Source organism: Alosa sapidissima, chromosome 16 (genome assembly GCF_018492685.1).
Source record: "Alosa sapidissima isolate fAloSap1 chromosome 16, fAloSap1.pri, whole genome shotgun sequence".
NCBI classification, from domain to species: domain Eukaryota; kingdom Metazoa; phylum Chordata; class Actinopteri; order Clupeiformes; family Clupeidae; genus Alosa; species Alosa sapidissima.
Window position 1 is genome coordinate 27,684,830 of NC_055972.1, and position 16,441 is coordinate 27,701,270.

The 16,441-nt window shown below is 42.3% G+C and overlaps 1 protein-coding gene across 7 annotated transcripts; it reads right to left on the reverse strand.

The window, feature by feature from the left end:
• Window positions 1-213: 213 nt before the first annotated feature.
• LOC121685090 (reticulon-4-like) lies at window positions 214-16,218 on the reverse strand. 7 transcript variants are annotated; one of them, XM_042065372.1, is made up of 10 exons: window positions 15,526-16,218; window positions 15,186-15,438; window positions 12,484-12,540; window positions 10,350-11,723; window positions 4,496-4,703; window positions 3,277-3,415; window positions 2,418-2,487; window positions 2,141-2,187; window positions 1,772-1,830; window positions 214-1,532 (listed from the first exon to the last, which is right to left on the reverse strand). In XM_042065372.1, the coding sequence occupies exons 1-10, from the start codon at window positions 16,009-16,011 to the stop codon at window positions 1,490-1,492; spliced, it is 2,736 nt and encodes a 911-aa protein (XP_041921306.1). In that variant the 5' UTR covers window positions 16,012-16,218; the 3' UTR covers window positions 214-1,489. The 7 variants fall into 7 exon arrangements, with proteins under 7 accessions (XP_041921306.1, XP_041921305.1, XP_041921304.1 ...); XM_042065371.1 differs by having other exon boundaries at window positions 15,186-15,434; window positions 15,522-16,218; XM_042065370.1 differs by having other exon boundaries at window positions 15,186-16,217.
• Between the last annotated feature and the right edge of the window lie 223 nt (window positions 16,219-16,441).

The window sequence follows — 16,441 nt, forward strand, 5'->3', positions numbered from 1 at the left end:
GGATTTTTCCTCATTTGTTTAATTAAGGCATTAAGATCAATTTCCAAAAGATTATTTTTTATTGTTTTAGTCAGCTTTAGCATGTGTATGCTAAGGGTATGTAAACTTCTGGTTTCAACTATATAGACAGAGAAGGACAAGTAAACAGTGCCCAGTGATTCACTGAACAGCCAAAAGCTCACCTGATCTAAAGAACACAGGCAGACAAAAAGATTCTTCTAGAAGCTTTATTGATACTTGTTTACAGTTCACAATGCATTCCACAGACAATTCTCATTAGAGTTCATAACAACTGTATGAAGAATCATTCACAATTAATAACGTTACTTGCATAACAAACAATGCTTGAAGTTTCCAAGTTAAATTATTCTGCAGCTTTAGATACTGGGTCCACAGAAAGACAGCATATATAGTTATTGTAAATTAAAGTCAATGTCTGTAAACGTGTTTCGTCTTGAGTTTAACTAGGTAGCTGCAATGAGGTGAAACGATGGCTTAGTCGATGCACTTTTTATCTCGCAAAGGTCTAAAAGGTTTCTAGAGATACTGAAGCATGAAGTGGTATGGAGCAGCTTGGTGTGGCTAGAGAAACACAAGAGCCACAATCAAGACCTAGAAGCTTTTGTGAACCTCTACAGTTGGTGTCACTGGGGCAGACATGACTCCTCACTTTCGGATGTCAGTAGAAGACTGGAGACAACTTGCTGAAGTATTTGAGGTGGACTCAAGTTCCAGACAGTGACAACAACTCAGGCTTGTCCCATGAAGCCCTAGCCAGCTCTTAACTTAACTGCATCATAGCATATACTGTAGCACAAATAGTCTGTCCTCACTTTGAGCTCAGCCATCAAAAGGATTAGGTAGGTTGACACATTTCAAACTCAGTTTGCCATTTAGTCATTTCCATTTTTTTTGCTAAATGGTTGTCTCCAGGTATACAGCATAGTGCATGTCTGACCCAGTAAGACCACTATACAGTCAATCAATAAAACAGTAAAATCACAATATCACTAAACCATACCAAAAAGTAATATATGGACAGATGCTTTTTGTCATCATGGTACCATTCAACCCTTCCTCTTAAAAAAGATGAAAAAAGTAATAACTTCCTAACCCGTGAAAGACACTACAAAAAAGAACCAGCTCACACACTTCAGGACAGTTTAAAGTGAAATACACTCCTTTTCAATGAGCAAGGACTCGATTTCATCAAACCAGTGTATCGTTTATTCATTGTTTTTCTTCCGATAAATAAGAAATTTGATGTAACTTCATTTACAAATGGCTACACTGACGAGCTAGTGATAAAAATAAAACGAGTGAATCCTGGTTTTTTTATCATTATTATTATTTTCCACAGGTCATTGGGAATTTCTTTGCAGTGGAAAACACTTTTGAAAGAACAAGTGATGAGGAGGGCTTCAGATTCCCCCGTTCTTCGCCAGACCCTCACACAGTCTCAGAAGAGCTGACATCAGCTCTCCACACTTCACTCTGCCTTCTTCTTAAGACCAGGCACCTTTGCCTGGACCCTGGAACACCAGATACCACAAGGTCACATCAATACACTCACATACATACTTCTTTACAAAGAGGAACATAGATGGAGCACATGCATAATCAGTATTTGAATTCTCTCAGTGTTCTTTCTATATGATCCCTGAAATCAGCCACATGAATATAGCTCTAACTACTTGGAAAAGTGGACGGACACAATGCTTTTCACAGGTAAAAGTGGTTTTCAATATGGCGATAAAACAGGCATACTTACTTTCCAACAATGTCTTTAACCTGGTTGTTAACCATGGCCAAGTAATGATCAATTTGTGTCTGAAGAAACAGAATCAAAACGTATTACCACACTGATAACACAAGCAAAAACAGCACTAACATGTAGGCAATCAGTTGGTCTACAAGAAAGGTAATAAAGACTAATTATCAACGGACCAAAATACATTATATCATATTTCTTCTTTACACAATGGACTGACAGGAAACCTTAGTGTCAGTTTGCAAGTGTGGGCACATGTTCATATTTGCATGCACTGTAGAGGGTACAGTATGAACCAAGAGAAATCCCTTTCATTTGAGATTCGCTCTGAGGTGGCTTAACTACAGACAATATCCTTTTTTGGCTTACCTGGTGCTTTTCATAGACAATTGGACAACTGAACACTGCAATCAAACCTGAAAGAAAGCAGCGAAGAAAATAATAAGACTGTATCACTCCATAAACATAAAATTATTCCCACAGTCAAAATATTAGCTTTGCATAAGGCTTGGGCAGACTATGAATTACATGTTACTGCTGGCAGTAGCAGTGGGAACTTCCAGGTAAAAATAGTTCCAATGTTTGAACACCAGCCCTTTTAAGGCCTGCAACCACAGTAAAAATGCAGCTTTTAGACAGCACTTACCCAAGATGAGGAGGGTAAGTCCATTGAACAAGGCACCAATGTAGGTCAGAATCCACATAAACACAGCAAACTACAAAAGAAACAAACACAACATTAAATACTTCACATGAATCTGAATTAAATATTTAAAACCAACCATAACCATCAAATATCAAAGACATGTCCTGTGCAGGACAGGTCATTTTTGTTAATTTTTTATATATATTTTTTTAGTTACACACGTGGCATCACGTTCAGGAACCACTGAAAATAATATTCCTCACAGTATTCCTTACAAGACCAGCCAATGTCCACACAGCTTGGCACAGGAGCCTCTGCCATTGGCTCCTCTATTCCTACCAGAGGGTGCTTTGGCCTGGTGACAGACCCTTGCCTACTGCCTGCAGGGGCCCAATCCGGAGACAGTGTTTGGCTCCGTGCTGGAGGTGTTGATAGGTATGTGACCTGAGCAGCTGTGCCTTTCTATAAGGCCAAACCCCACTCATCACGTGCTCCTCGCACGGCTTTACATTGGAGGCACAGGAGTACCCTCCAGGGAAAAAAACTTCTCAACACACAGACACTTCTTAAAGGTCTCAAGTCTCAAGTCCAAACAGAGAGAGACATGTATATAGAGAACAAGGTCAGATTTATCCTGGAATAATACAATTTGTGATATAAAACTCACTTTCAGCTTGCATTACAAAAGTCACTCTTCTAGGCAAAGAGAAAAATGAACGAAATGTCAACCCCCTCCTTGCTTACTCACCATACTCACCACTAAATCCTGCTAAAATCCTGGCTTTTGATAACAGGTGTTTTTGGTGAAAGATCTCAGTAACTTCATCAACAGGGACACACTGTACATGACGAGGCTCACCTTAAGTGAATCCACCAGGTCTTCAACCAGGAATAGTCGTCGCAGTTCGATGATGAAGGAATTGATGCGGGCCAAAGCCACATCGCTGTACTTGTGAGCCATCTCCTCAGACAATGCCAATTCCTTATCCAGGTACAGCCTGCCAAACAAAACAGGGCTTTTAGCCAGGGGATTATAATGTGCAAAGCCCTATAACCGCGACATGGCAGTCTCTGCTTTTAATGGGCGGACCATTTCGCTGGTCCCACAAATGATAATCAAATGAGAATTAAATTCGAACTCTTATTTGTGGTCGTTCGTGTGTTGGTTTCTTTGCATTACACATACCAAGTCCTAGATGGACATTTATGCCATGATCAGTTGGAGCCTTAAAAAAGGGGATTTGGAGAGATTTCCATAAAACCGGTTTCACACCCCTCTGCAGTGCCTGGATTACATATATGTCACATATATAGTTACATATATTAACAAAAGCAGACTTGCTTACACAAAATCTTTGATCAAATTGTAGTTGGGCTGGTCTGTTCATGGGAAGATTTTCTTTTTCATTGATTCCCTGAGAAAACTCCTTTAAGAGGGACTAAACGGCTTAGTCATGACTGAGCACCAATCACTTTCCCTCCAGGCTAAACCCAGCTAATTTGATCTTAATGACCAGCCAGGCCAGCTACAAGGCAAAGTGAGGCTCAGCACAATTGCCAGGAAATGGATAAGCTATCAGGCTAGCTTGGTGTTTCCTTTGGCAACAGAGTTCAATACATACAACACCACAACAACAAATTCCTGCTGAAAGCTCGGACCAAAACCATATAGAAAATCAGAGCATGAAGGTCTACATGCTTGTGGTCACCAAGTGCTACTGCAAAACAAAGGCCCAATCAGACAAAAAGGGACTGGCAGCTGGTAGCCACGGGAGACCATGGAATGTTCATGAAATTCAGTGACACTTGTACAGCCATAATAACCACGGTCTCACAACAACATTCCGCCAAAGTTAAACTAATCTCAACTTTTGATGCAACAAGTTATAGTTGAAAAGCTAATCTGAGTGTGACTGCCACTTACTTACATTTACATTTATTCATTTAGCAGATGTTAACTAGCATAACATTCAAGCTACAGTGCTGAGACGACCTTAGGGAGGAATCAATGCACCAATCAATCCTATTACTAGAGAAGGAGAGTGCAGACATTATAAGTACAGTCAAAGTGTACTTACTTGAATGGGTGCCCCTCGTCGGATTTCTGGATGGCCTGGAGGATGCCCTTGTATATCCTGAAGGTGATGGTGACCGAAAGGAGGGCCAGGGCCACGTAAGAGAGAACGCTGATGATGCTGCACATAGTCAGGGAGAACAGAAGCAGCAGGTTCGCCCCAAACACCACGCCCGTGGTCTTGACATCGCGCCAGTACAGGAGGTCCACCACTGCAGGCCAGAGGAGGAGGAGGAAGAGGAAGGGTCAGTCAGATGTGTGTGAAAGTGCAACATGAGGCCTCTGCACCAAAGTCACAGTAAAGAGCACAGGCTTTTACTGTGTGGCCCCTCAGAAAACACTGAGAAATGAATTTAATGCATCAAAATAACATTCAAACTCAAAATTTACATCCAAAAGAGAGCCTTGGAACTAAGGTTGTGCTGATGGAGTGAATGAAATGTAAAAGGTGGAAAAAATTGGAAGACAAAAAAAAAAAAAAAAAAAAAAAAAAAAAAAAACACACACACACACACACACACACACACACATCATATCATTTTGCCAATCTGAGTAAAACAAAATATATGAAAGATAAATAAATAATAAATAAAGTCACTATGAATTTGTCCCTTAATCATGCCAAGTCATTGCCTAGGTGAACCCAGACGAATCAGTGAGCACATTTCACTTTACTCTGTAGACCTGTATGGTGATCCTTCTATTCCAGCCCATTTCTGAATCACCAAAAACGAATTAACCAATCACAGAAAAGGATGGGTGGCAGAGGAGACAGGGGAGGGTAGGTAGCACTGCCAATGGCTGTGCTGATGGCATCAGTTTTAAATGACACCGATCTGCATTTTCTTTGAAACAGAGTAAACAACTGCATGTAAAACCTTCAGAAAGGATTCGGTAGGAGTATAATGTACCAATGTAAGTACAATTTCACCATTGGTTACGGTCAGCTAAACTGGTGTGGTCACTGGTCAGGGCCTTGTTGACACCGGACCAGATATTACACATGTCTGAGCCACCGGGGTAACCCATCTACACAACAAAACTAGGTTACTAGATCATTTGTGTCTAATAAAGTTCTTGTCCTATGAGAAATTCCACTAGTTGTACACTACGACTACAGCTCAGCACTTGTCACAACAGTCAAAGGTAATCCTTGATGTCCTAGTCAGCTGACAGCCAAGACACGGTGCTTGAATAGCACGCACTGAAGTGTACACTACCAGAATAGAACACAGACCCGGAGGGTTAATCCCTACAATACTCGATTTCAGCCTGCGCAGTCATATAAACTCGTGCAAAGCGCACACACCGATTAGCGGCTTTTTAGATAGCCTACAGTTACTTTGAGCAAAGTGACGAGGTGGGCTTGGTTTTACAGACAGTTAGGGGCTAGGGATCCCCCATGTTCGAGTTTCAGTACCAATTCCTGACAGGTCAGTCTAGAATTAGATTAGAGACATTCCGACTGCTGAACCTGGTCGTTTAAAAATATTATGGCATGTTCAAAATTGGTGCGTGTTCAGAATTCCCTTCAGCTGCAATGAAACAGCTTTCTAAACTAAAAAAAAAACATAGCTCAAAGAGGGAATTGATATACAGGCATTAACCCCATTTATCCAGTTCGCGGATGGTCCAGCAGAACCTGTCTCACGGCCATAACGTAGTTGTGAGAGACCCGGACACCCAACTCCTGATACGTTTCAGAATTGAACGCAATAGAACTTCTAATTGATTTACCATGCCAGTTCTATACAAATGACTCAAGCCCATAAACGCCTCTACCCAAGCTTCATATTGAGGCACATTTTCTCCATATATAGACGGCTAACATACGCGCTCATGACCACGTCGCAATGCATGCCTTTCGGTTGCAGTGCCCTTGTAGACTTTGGTCTCTCCGGTATTTTGAATAATGTATGCATTAGCATTCAATAACTGACTACGGCTATTTGGTCATTCCGAACGTGTCTGTAACTACATAAGGTAAGCATGAACCATCATCTGGAGGATCTAAAAATAGCCCACACATTGTGAAGCGTTCTGATCTCATCCTATTACACGTTCGTTCAAACTAGCCATCCTCCAGCGAACATTTATCTTTATAATGACGCAAACGATACGACTGGCAGTAAATATGGCAGGCGAAATCCACAATTGACATCACTGGCTCAGTCCACCGATCATATTAGCAAAGTCCATGCAGCTACACTGTAGTAGACAGCTAACGGTGCTACATTCGGACGGGCGTTAATCGCACCACTAAATAAACACTATGTTAATCATAACCAATCACCCAATTCCACATTTTTAACTGAAAATAGAATAACAAAATACCACACTTCGAAAGAGAAAACACGAATTTGCTAGCCTGCACAGATAAACCAGGGATAATGACAGAACTAACCCCGCTTGGCATCCATCTTGCGCCTCCGAGCATGCACCAGCACTCTCTGTGCTACTCAGCTAAGCAAGCGGGAGAGGGAGGCACTTCCTGCTGGATGGCTTGTGGTCCTGACAGTGTAGCTAACAGGCACGTTATGGTGATACAGATTGTAGGCCTGTGTGCCTTCTTATTTACACGTTTTCCTATTACACATCTAAATTAATTATCAGCTAGTCATGTATGTGATGGAGATAGGCTACATGTGGTCACAAGCAGCATTCAGATCAGATAATTGTATGTGACTGAACATTCGATCATCGATTTAATTGCCTCTATAAAAGATAGACTAGGCCTACATAATTGGTTATACAACAGAAGATGGAGAAGGTCACACCAGAATTGTGCATATGCCCCCATCAGATCCCCCTTACAATGCAACACTGCACTAACATCTAAACCTGTCAAATATGGAAATCATGCAGGCTTAATATTACTGAATGAAAAGGTATCCCTCTGTTCTAAAGACTATGTGGCAAACATGAAAATGCATAGTCATGTCGTTATGCTGGGTCAGAGGTTTCTTGGACAGAAACTGTAAAAGTTGTCCAGTCAAGCCACGTGTCATCCTGACAGGCCGATTGGCCAGTTCCAGATGGTCCTGCTGACTGCCTACCTGATGTCACAAGAGTTCTCACAATCATTCTCAAACTTGTGAAAAGCAAACATGAGATGTGTCTCCCATGGAATATCAAACAGTGATAACTCACAGAACTTCCACACACACATTCTTTGTTTTATAACACGGTGACACAGAGTGTGTCATACACCATATACTGGGAGTGTAACATTTTACAGTCCAAGTGATGTGATGCCTTGATGGCTGACCCTTCACATAATGCCCTTTCTGTTTCAGTGTTGTAATAGAGACACTACCAAATGTTGTAACAGGGGACTGGGTCATAACTCATGAAGATCAGAAGACTCAGAAGGACAAACTATGTTAATTTAAGCAAAGCGTTTCATCGGTACAATCTAAAAGCAAGCCAACGATGGATAATAAAACTTTAAAAACAGCTGCCCTGGACCACACTAAAGTTTAGAGCATCACCGTCAATTCAGGCAGTGGCTGAACTGGATACCCTAGCCTACCCAAAAGGAGTGTCATTTTAAAGCGTCATCACAAAGGATTCCACTGCTTCATCAGTACCTCTGCTACAAATTCAATGAATAGGGAACATCAGTTTCACAAATGACTGCACCAGAGCACCTTTGTACAGACTTCTATGACCAGGCCATTGCTGAATGAGGTCCAAAGGTTCCCTGCCTGGGAGGCACAGCAGTAAACAGTACTGACAGCAAAAAATATGTTACTGTTCAATTCCAAACTCAAAATGACATCTGGACTACAAAATCTACACAGCAGTTACACACCCCACGATTACTTGTTTGATTAAACTGTCAAATAATCATCATCATCATCATCAGGCTATTCTAAGATCTTTGCGAAAACATATCAGCCTCTCAATATCAAAAACAGCAACCAAGCCAAGGGATCAGCTTCAAACAGTTCTCACTATTAGCACAATTCCACCATAGAGACAAAGGCTAATATGACTGTACCCCTTTTCCAGTTAGATCCATGCTGGCTGTCCGTATTCTCCATGTTTTCCATCTGGAAAGACGACCCGCAGGGATCAGTTGGGCATCCCAGGCAGCGTGTGGAGCACTTGGCTGCAGCAGCAGCGGGTGGGGCACAGGGAACAAGGAGGAGGAGGAGGAGGAGGAGGAGGAGGGAATGAAGGCTCCCACAAGTGAGTCGATTGCAGCGCTCCCTCCCTTTTGCTCTCTCTCTCTCTCGCTCCCTCAGGCTGCAGGGCTGAGGTCAGCTGACTGTCTGCTGGCTCGGCGAGCGACTAACGCACTGACGCAGCGACTATAAACTTCCCCACTGCCAACCTCTCCCTCCACAACACACACACACACACACACACACACACACACACACTCTCTCTGTCTCTCTACCCCACTACAGTCACACACAAACAGTGTATAGACCTCCCCATTGTCACCCTCTCCTTCCTCCTCACGCTCCTCTCAAACACAGAATGGAATCTTTCTTTCTGGAGTTCTGTGAACTGATCTTCTATTAATAATGGAGAGTAAGCAAATATTCTGGTTGAAGTTCTATTCACTGATGCCATAGACACTATGGAACGCATCTCATAAGAGCTTATACGATAGCTTGCGTAACTGCTCTTTCCTTAAAGGATTCGATCTCCACGTTATTCGTCTACCTGCAGTTCTCAACACATTCACACATGCTACAAGTCAGCACTACTTCCCCCAGTGCAGAGGCAGAGGGGTATACAGTACCACTAGGGGGCCTTTCCACTAAATATGCCTAGTCAGTATCTGTGCTTTAAAAAAAGTGCATTGAATCTGCGCTTCAAAAAATTGAGACTGAACGCCCACATGTAGACAGTGGAAATAAAAACCACAGAGTGGAGTCAAAGTCTTACAACAGCATATCAGGTTTGGTGCCATTTGAAATAAATGGCAGTACAAGGATCACATTTTGGGGATGGGCTGAAATGAGAGATACTATTCTTGCTGAAAGGACTAGTATTGCCAAACACGCTGAGCCTGAGCCTTTATCACAAACAATACACTGACTATATATCTTCAGTCAAATAGATAAGGCAATCTCACTGATAGGTTCAGTCAGTGTTGCAATGCAGGACAGAAAATTCCGGATGGCAATTACATTCGACTCCCCATGGAGCCATTACCACACTTAAGTGTAGATTCTTCAACATGATATCTGGTATATAGCTACTGATAACGAAAACAGTGAATGAAAATGATAAACCGCTCTGTACAAGACAATGCAAATGTCTTAGACAGACCCATGAAAATAACTGCAGAACCCTGCAAAAAGTGATATCTTACCAAGTGTTATAATCTTGAATTAAAACATCTATAAAAAATCTAGTGGATACTTACTTTGAGCTTTCACATGAGATTATTTGACTTAATAGGTCAAAATCTTGAATGTGCAATAAAAAAACAAATGCAGATCAAATAAACTAGAACAGATAATTAAATTAAATGTATGTGGCTTTGTGTCTAGCAAGACTGCAAAGTTTGCAGATCTTTCAACATAAACTGTTGACTCTAAAAACCAAAATGAGATAAGGATATGAAATAATGGCTACTAAATAAAAGTTTACGATGATGGAGAAAAATATGCCATTTAAGTTAGTGTCATGCATATGCATTTGCATGCACACACACACACACACACGCTCACACAAATTCAGTGTTGATGACTGCATAGTGGTGACTGTTACATGCATAGAACATAAAGCAGAAAATGTGAAGAACAGAATGGGACAAAAGATGGATGGAGTTTGGAGAGGGGTGAACTGAGTCTTCAGGGGGGGATGAAATGCTTTACAAAGGCCCATGGAGTTACCTGATCCAACATTAAGGTTTGGCATCTTCACACTGGTCTTCTCAGCAGTTGTCTTTGCTGGGCCTGTGTAGGACTGAGAGGGAGGGGCTTGGAAGAGGGACTCCTCGACATCTGCTAGTTCGAGGCCAGCCTTGCTCCTCTGAGGAGAAGACTTTCCTGGCTCTGTGAGAAGAAGGTATGAGCTCTGATTGGCTGACATTTCCTGGGATGTTGAGGATACCCCAGACACGTGGTCTTCTTGCTTAAAATGTGAGGTTGGTTCTTCGTCCATAGTGAACTCGGATGTCTTTGAGAACTTTGTGGAATCCAGCGTTTCCAAAAACTCATCAATTGCTCCCCGGGGTGGTCTTTCGACAAACTCAAACTCTTCAGAGGAGACTTCCTGCTCAGATACTTCTTCCGCTGCCTCAACTACCTCTTTATCCTCAGGCACCACCTTGTCACTCTCTACCTGGAAGATTGCTGGGTTTTTAGCCATCGCTTCCAAAACTGGGGACAAAGAATCTGCTGAGGGACTTTCAGAGTCGGAATCTTCTCGAGCTTTCCCACTAGGGAAGTTTAGACACTCAAACTTGTCTGCTACCTTAGCAGACACCAGGTTGGATGGGTTCCAATCTTTATACTCATCTTGTGGGGGCTCAATGTCATGAGTGTCCTTGGTCTCCTTGACAAGGTCAAAGGCACCAAAGCTCTGCTCAGTGACTTTCTCCTCTTCAGGGGAATTCGCTTTCGCTTTGGCTTCTGTTTCTTCAGCCATTTCCTTCAAGAGTGAGATCTTGGAGTCAAAAGTGAAAGGATTGTTGGCAGACAAAGATATGGGGATGTTTGGTGATTCAGTCCCTCGTCTGTGGACCGGGCTGAGGTCTGGACTCCCTTCAGAGGAGCCAGAGTCAATCTTGTCTGGGTTCAGAGGTGAGGACTTCAAAATGTCGGGCAGAACTGGGGGCAAGCCAGGTTGTTCGTCCTCTGCGGTAGCTGTTGAGAACTGTAGCGAAGAACTGAAAGGTTGCATGGCCGGCTCTGGTGCCGTCGGAACCGGATCATAGGTTTTCTCTATATCCTGAAATGGAGAGCTATCTTGCATTTCTCCGTCATGTGCGTATTGAACTAAATCCGGTGTCGGACTCTCAGACATTTGGGCTGCTCTGCCTCCAACTGGGTCGTCTTCAAAATGACTAAGCCCAGTGCTCATGCCATCCCCTAGGTTAATGCCTTGAAACGGGTTCTTCTGCATCTCATAGGGAAGGTCATCGTCTGATCCTCCCAGCAGGTCGTGATCGTACCCAGAGCGCCCAGACATCATGCCCTTGTTGTCGGAATCCATTGAAACCTTGGCACTATCCTGTGAAGCTAGTAATGAAGAACTCCAGTTCTCTGTTGGATTAGAGGCATTTAAAACATAGATCAAATAGTTCAGGAGGGGGGTAAACTGGATTGGACAGGGGTATTGGGAATGGAGGGGATCCACTGGAGGCACCAAGGCCAACAGTCATCTTAGGTGTCCTAGGTATCATATTTTAAACCTCAGAAACTGAGCCCTAACTGCAGTGCTCTGCCTGCATTTCATTCAGAGTTGTCTGATTATAATCACAATCAGGCTCAGTGTTGCTAATGTGCCTGGAGTGATTTAAAATTATCTTCTGAGAGGTGAGAACAGTTAGTGAAGGAAAGACCAAAAGTGGATATTAAGGTAGACATACCACTTGGTCTTTTGTATGTGTGTGTGTAAACACCTCATTGATTAATATAGACATACTCCACACTCAAATGCATTTAGCATCATGCCTATATGCCTTCACAGAGGCAGAGGAGGTGTTTCCCATCAGAGTAGGTTAAAGACAAAGTTCTGACAGGTCATCCTTTCACTCTGTATCAAAATATAAGCTTATCTGGAAAGCTAACAAAGCCACGTGAAGTGCATGCTATTACTGCATTGTATTTACTATTTCATCAGACACTTTGCTCTCGTATAAGTTTTCAAAATGCAAGACAAAACTCACATTTTTCTCTGACAAGAAATCGTGCACAACAGATTCAAATGCATTAGTTAGATCCGCATAGATTATCAGAGGACCGACAAAACAACAAAAAGTGGTGAAATATAGTCAAGTCAGAAAGCAAAGAGGGAACTTGCCTCCAGGGAATTGCATCAGAATCTGAGATGGAGCAAAGGCAGGAAGAGCAGGTTCATCTGAAAGGAAAAAAACAAACAATGCCGACAGCAGCAAGGGACAGATAATCAGAAAGAGAACAGTGTGGAAAGAGGTAGATGAGATTAGGAAATACAGGAACACGATTTCAGCATTTACAGTCCTCCACTGTAACCAAGCAAGAGCAGATGGAATGGGATTGGGAGCCCTTGCTCAAAGTAAAGTGGAAAAACTCGAGGAGAAATATGTTAAGGTGAACAGTTTCAGTTTCAGCATAGAGGTCATCAGTGTAAAGCAACCAGTAAAGTATAGGCCCAATTACATACAATGTATTAGCCACCCAATTTAATTCCCTTAGTTAATAGTCCATTTAAATTCCTTCTGCATTAACATTATTGAATTAGGTATTTGATGCCCTTTCATATCCAAATCAATACATACAGGTGTAGTAAACAGTAAGAGTAAACAATGTCTAATGTAATCCATATTTCTTATTCTTCGCTAAAAAGGGTAAATACGGTGATCCCAACTAACAAAAAAAAACGATGAGATGAAATTCAACTTGGAAAATAGAAAAAAAAGTTTCAAATCTAAATCCAAAAACCTCAACACAAAGCCAGAATATTTTGCTGGGTACTGCTCATACTAAACACATACCAAAGAGAAGTTTACTAACAAGTAGGCTAAGCATGGTAAGAAATGGGTTTTTAATATAGTAGCCCATGTTAAAAATAAATGAATAAATAAATAAATAAATAAACAAACAAACACCTCGATCTGAGAAACTAAAGAGGCTATGAAGAAATAAAATCGGTCCTATAGCATATAATCTCCCAAATCGGATTTGGTTTTATCTGAAACCAAAGTACTGCTTCCTGCTGGGTGGCAAATACATATTTTGGTCAGAGTCCAAATTAATTTCTGAGCCTTAGGCCAACATGTAGGCTATTACACCACCCCTTGGTGAAACAGAGTAGACACAGGAAAGCAACAAAGGGTCCAGAGGGGTATAATAAGAGGGAAGGTTACTGACTTACTCAGGTAACTTCAGGAGTAACAGTTGATCTTCAAATAACACACCACTTAAGAAACAATGACTGCTTAGAGCAGACATCAGTGGTTACTCCAAAAGTTACCTGGGTTAGCCAGTTGCCTTGCATCATAGCACAGCCCTAAGGAAGTGTAAATGACATGTGGGAAATGATTGAAGTCATCTTCAATCTTACATTTTACGTTCTTATTCTACAGTCGATTTTATGACCATGGGCATTAATCAGTCATGCTACCCTAGGAAATGTAGAATTCATGTCATTACAACTAGTATTTTTTTTTTTATTATTATTATTTCAACTGGTAAAGCCTACAGTTGTAGGCCACAAGCCATTATTTTTCTTTGGGCAATGATCTCATCATGGGGCTCCGTTGACCACACCCTCTCAATCTGTTGTCCCACAAAATACACCTCGGCCTAGGAGGTTAGCTACAGCTGACACAGCCTTCGGAGGACTTGCATTGTTAGCCAATATCGGTCTGTCAGATTCACTTGTCATCATCAACCCCGCCCTCAATTAGACATCGTGATTTCCCCTTGCATAAAGTTATTAATGGAACATGACCGGACATCTCACTCGGTTATACTGTAACCAAACTAGATCAAATTTAGTGAAAACCACAACAGTAAAATAATGTAACAGATCTAGGCTAAATCATCAACACCACTATCAATTAACATTACAGACCAAGCCTCACAAATTCAGCAGTGCTTAACAAACAAAAACGCTAGATCCAAGCAAGATCCAATCCACTATCCGTCTAAAGGGTTATGAAACAACAATGTTGGTATTTAAATTGTATATTACAATGTATATCTAAAGTTCGGACGTGAAGTAGTATTTCACTTTCCCATGTAATGTCTTTGTTTCAGCATCGAATAGCTAACTTGGCTAGCCTGCTATAAGGAGGAGACCAAATATAAAGTCGAGACATAATGTTAGAACAAACATTTCACACGTCCCACGTACATACAAAATCTGATTGTGTTTATGATTTAATTAGAAGTTCAGTTATAGACACTGTAACGTTTTAACTGCCTGTGTGACAAATGCAGACAGATTTAGCACAGCCACGCACTCATGCTACGCCTATGCTTTGCTATGGCTATTTCATCCGCGCATTGACGCCTCCTGATGTTGGCAAATGAAAACAGGTGGGCCGCATCATCATTTTCATGCCTTGAGCTCATGGCAAGTCATCATGAGCACCAGTAACTGAGTAATAACCCCAAGAATAATACTTTCCGTATAAATTCAGGAGAAAAGGAGTTCGACTATAGATTAAACACATGTTTGCGGCAATGTAGGCTATGTTATAACGCTAGGCTTGCCATGTCTGATCAGCCGGGACAGTGCTCTGCTAGCAAGCTAAGTAACGTTAGCAGCATCATACATCAATAAATATTTGCTGCCATTAAAAAATGTCATTCATAATGGCATGTGATGTTATTTAGAATAGTCAAAGTACAACAAAATAGCCAAAAACGTAAATAGAAGTGCCAACATTTGGTTGTGAATTTAAGAGAAAAGACATGATGTTACCACATTGACACTAACATTAGCTTAACATCGGGAACCCCATCATTTTCGGCCATAAAAGGAACAATATTGCAGTATCATATTGGAATACTTACAGGATGGTGCCGTGGGTGCAGGCAATACCTCTTCGACTGGTGCTTCCACTTTAGTGGGTTCGGGTACAGGAATTGGCTCTTCTACTTTAGGGGGTTCAACAACAATGGGTTCTTCGACTGGAGCTGCCACTTTAGGTGGTTCCTCTGCTATAATAACAGGTTCTTCAACTACGACTGGTGCGGGTTCAGGCGGTGCGGATACTACCACTGGTTCTTCAACCACTGGTGCGGGTTCAGGCGGTGCGGATACTACGGGTTCAAGCGGTGCGGATACTACGGGTTCAGGTGGTGCGGATACTACGGGTTCAGGCGGTGCGGATACTACCACTGGTTCTTCTACCACTGGTTCTTGAACCACTGGTGCTGCCACTGGCGCTTCCACTTCAGGTTCTTGCGTATGGTTTTCCTCTACTTTAGGCGTTGTTTCCTCGGGTGCCTTTTCCTCTGTTTTAGGGACGGGTTCAGCTGCTGCAATCTCCTCCGTGTGTGCTGGCGCTGTTGGGGCTGCTTTTTCAGTCACCGCCTCCTTTGTCAGTTGCTCCGTGGCATCCTCTGTGGTGCTCGTCACTGAATCTGCCGCCGGCGCCTGCGGCGCTGTTTCTGGTGGCACTTCGGGTGCTGAAGGGATAGAGGAGAGGTCCGTAATCTCCATCGGTGGTTCCTGTGGAGTGTCTATAGGCTCCTCAGCCATGTCTGAAATTTCTTTCTCGACAACTTTTGCCTCTGCTTCGTTGACGGGTTCTTTTACATCCCCCATTCCCTGACTCACCTCAACTTTTGGTTCTTCGTTGGGGGTTGTTGAGGAAACTTGTTCAGTGTCTGCCATCTCTAAAACGTGGAAGTAATTTACCCACTCCTGAGTAGATGGCTACTGCTCCTAATCCTAGAGAGCAGGAAAATAACTTCTCTTTTTGAAGGTCTGCACAGCCTTGTAATCCCAACAAAAAGAGAAGTGCGCCACGAGCACCTTCCACCACGGAGCAGCTGAAAGCTAGCCGCTCAGGAATCGAGTTCGAAGCTAATACTGCAGAATATTGAAATACAAGCAAGAATTGAACAACCAATTACTGACCAATAACAGTGAGTGATACCATCTGTGACCAATACATTTGAGGAAAGAGTGACTTGTCACCGCCCATGGTAAAGGGGGGTTAGCACACCCCGTCCCCTCCCATTTCTCAAACCCTTGGTTCTGAAGTTAATATGGGTGAGTCTGAAAGTGGTGGACAGAATGACATAACTTTATGTAGCAGGAG

Bases quoted from the DNA above. Each gene is read 5' to 3' on its own strand.
- LOC121685090 (XM_042065370.1), bottom strand. From the start codon at position 16,011: ATGGCAGACACTGAACAAGTTTCCTCAACAACCCCCAACGAAGAACCA. The intron at 12,541-15,185 runs GTAAGTATTCCA...TTTTCCTTTCAG, and splicing joins TGCACCCACGGCACCATCCT to ATGAACCTGCTCTTCCTGCC. The intron at 2,188-2,417 runs GTAAGTGCTGTC...GCTTTCTTTCAG, and splicing joins ACTTACCCTCCTCATCTTGG to GTTTGATTGCAGTGTTCAGT.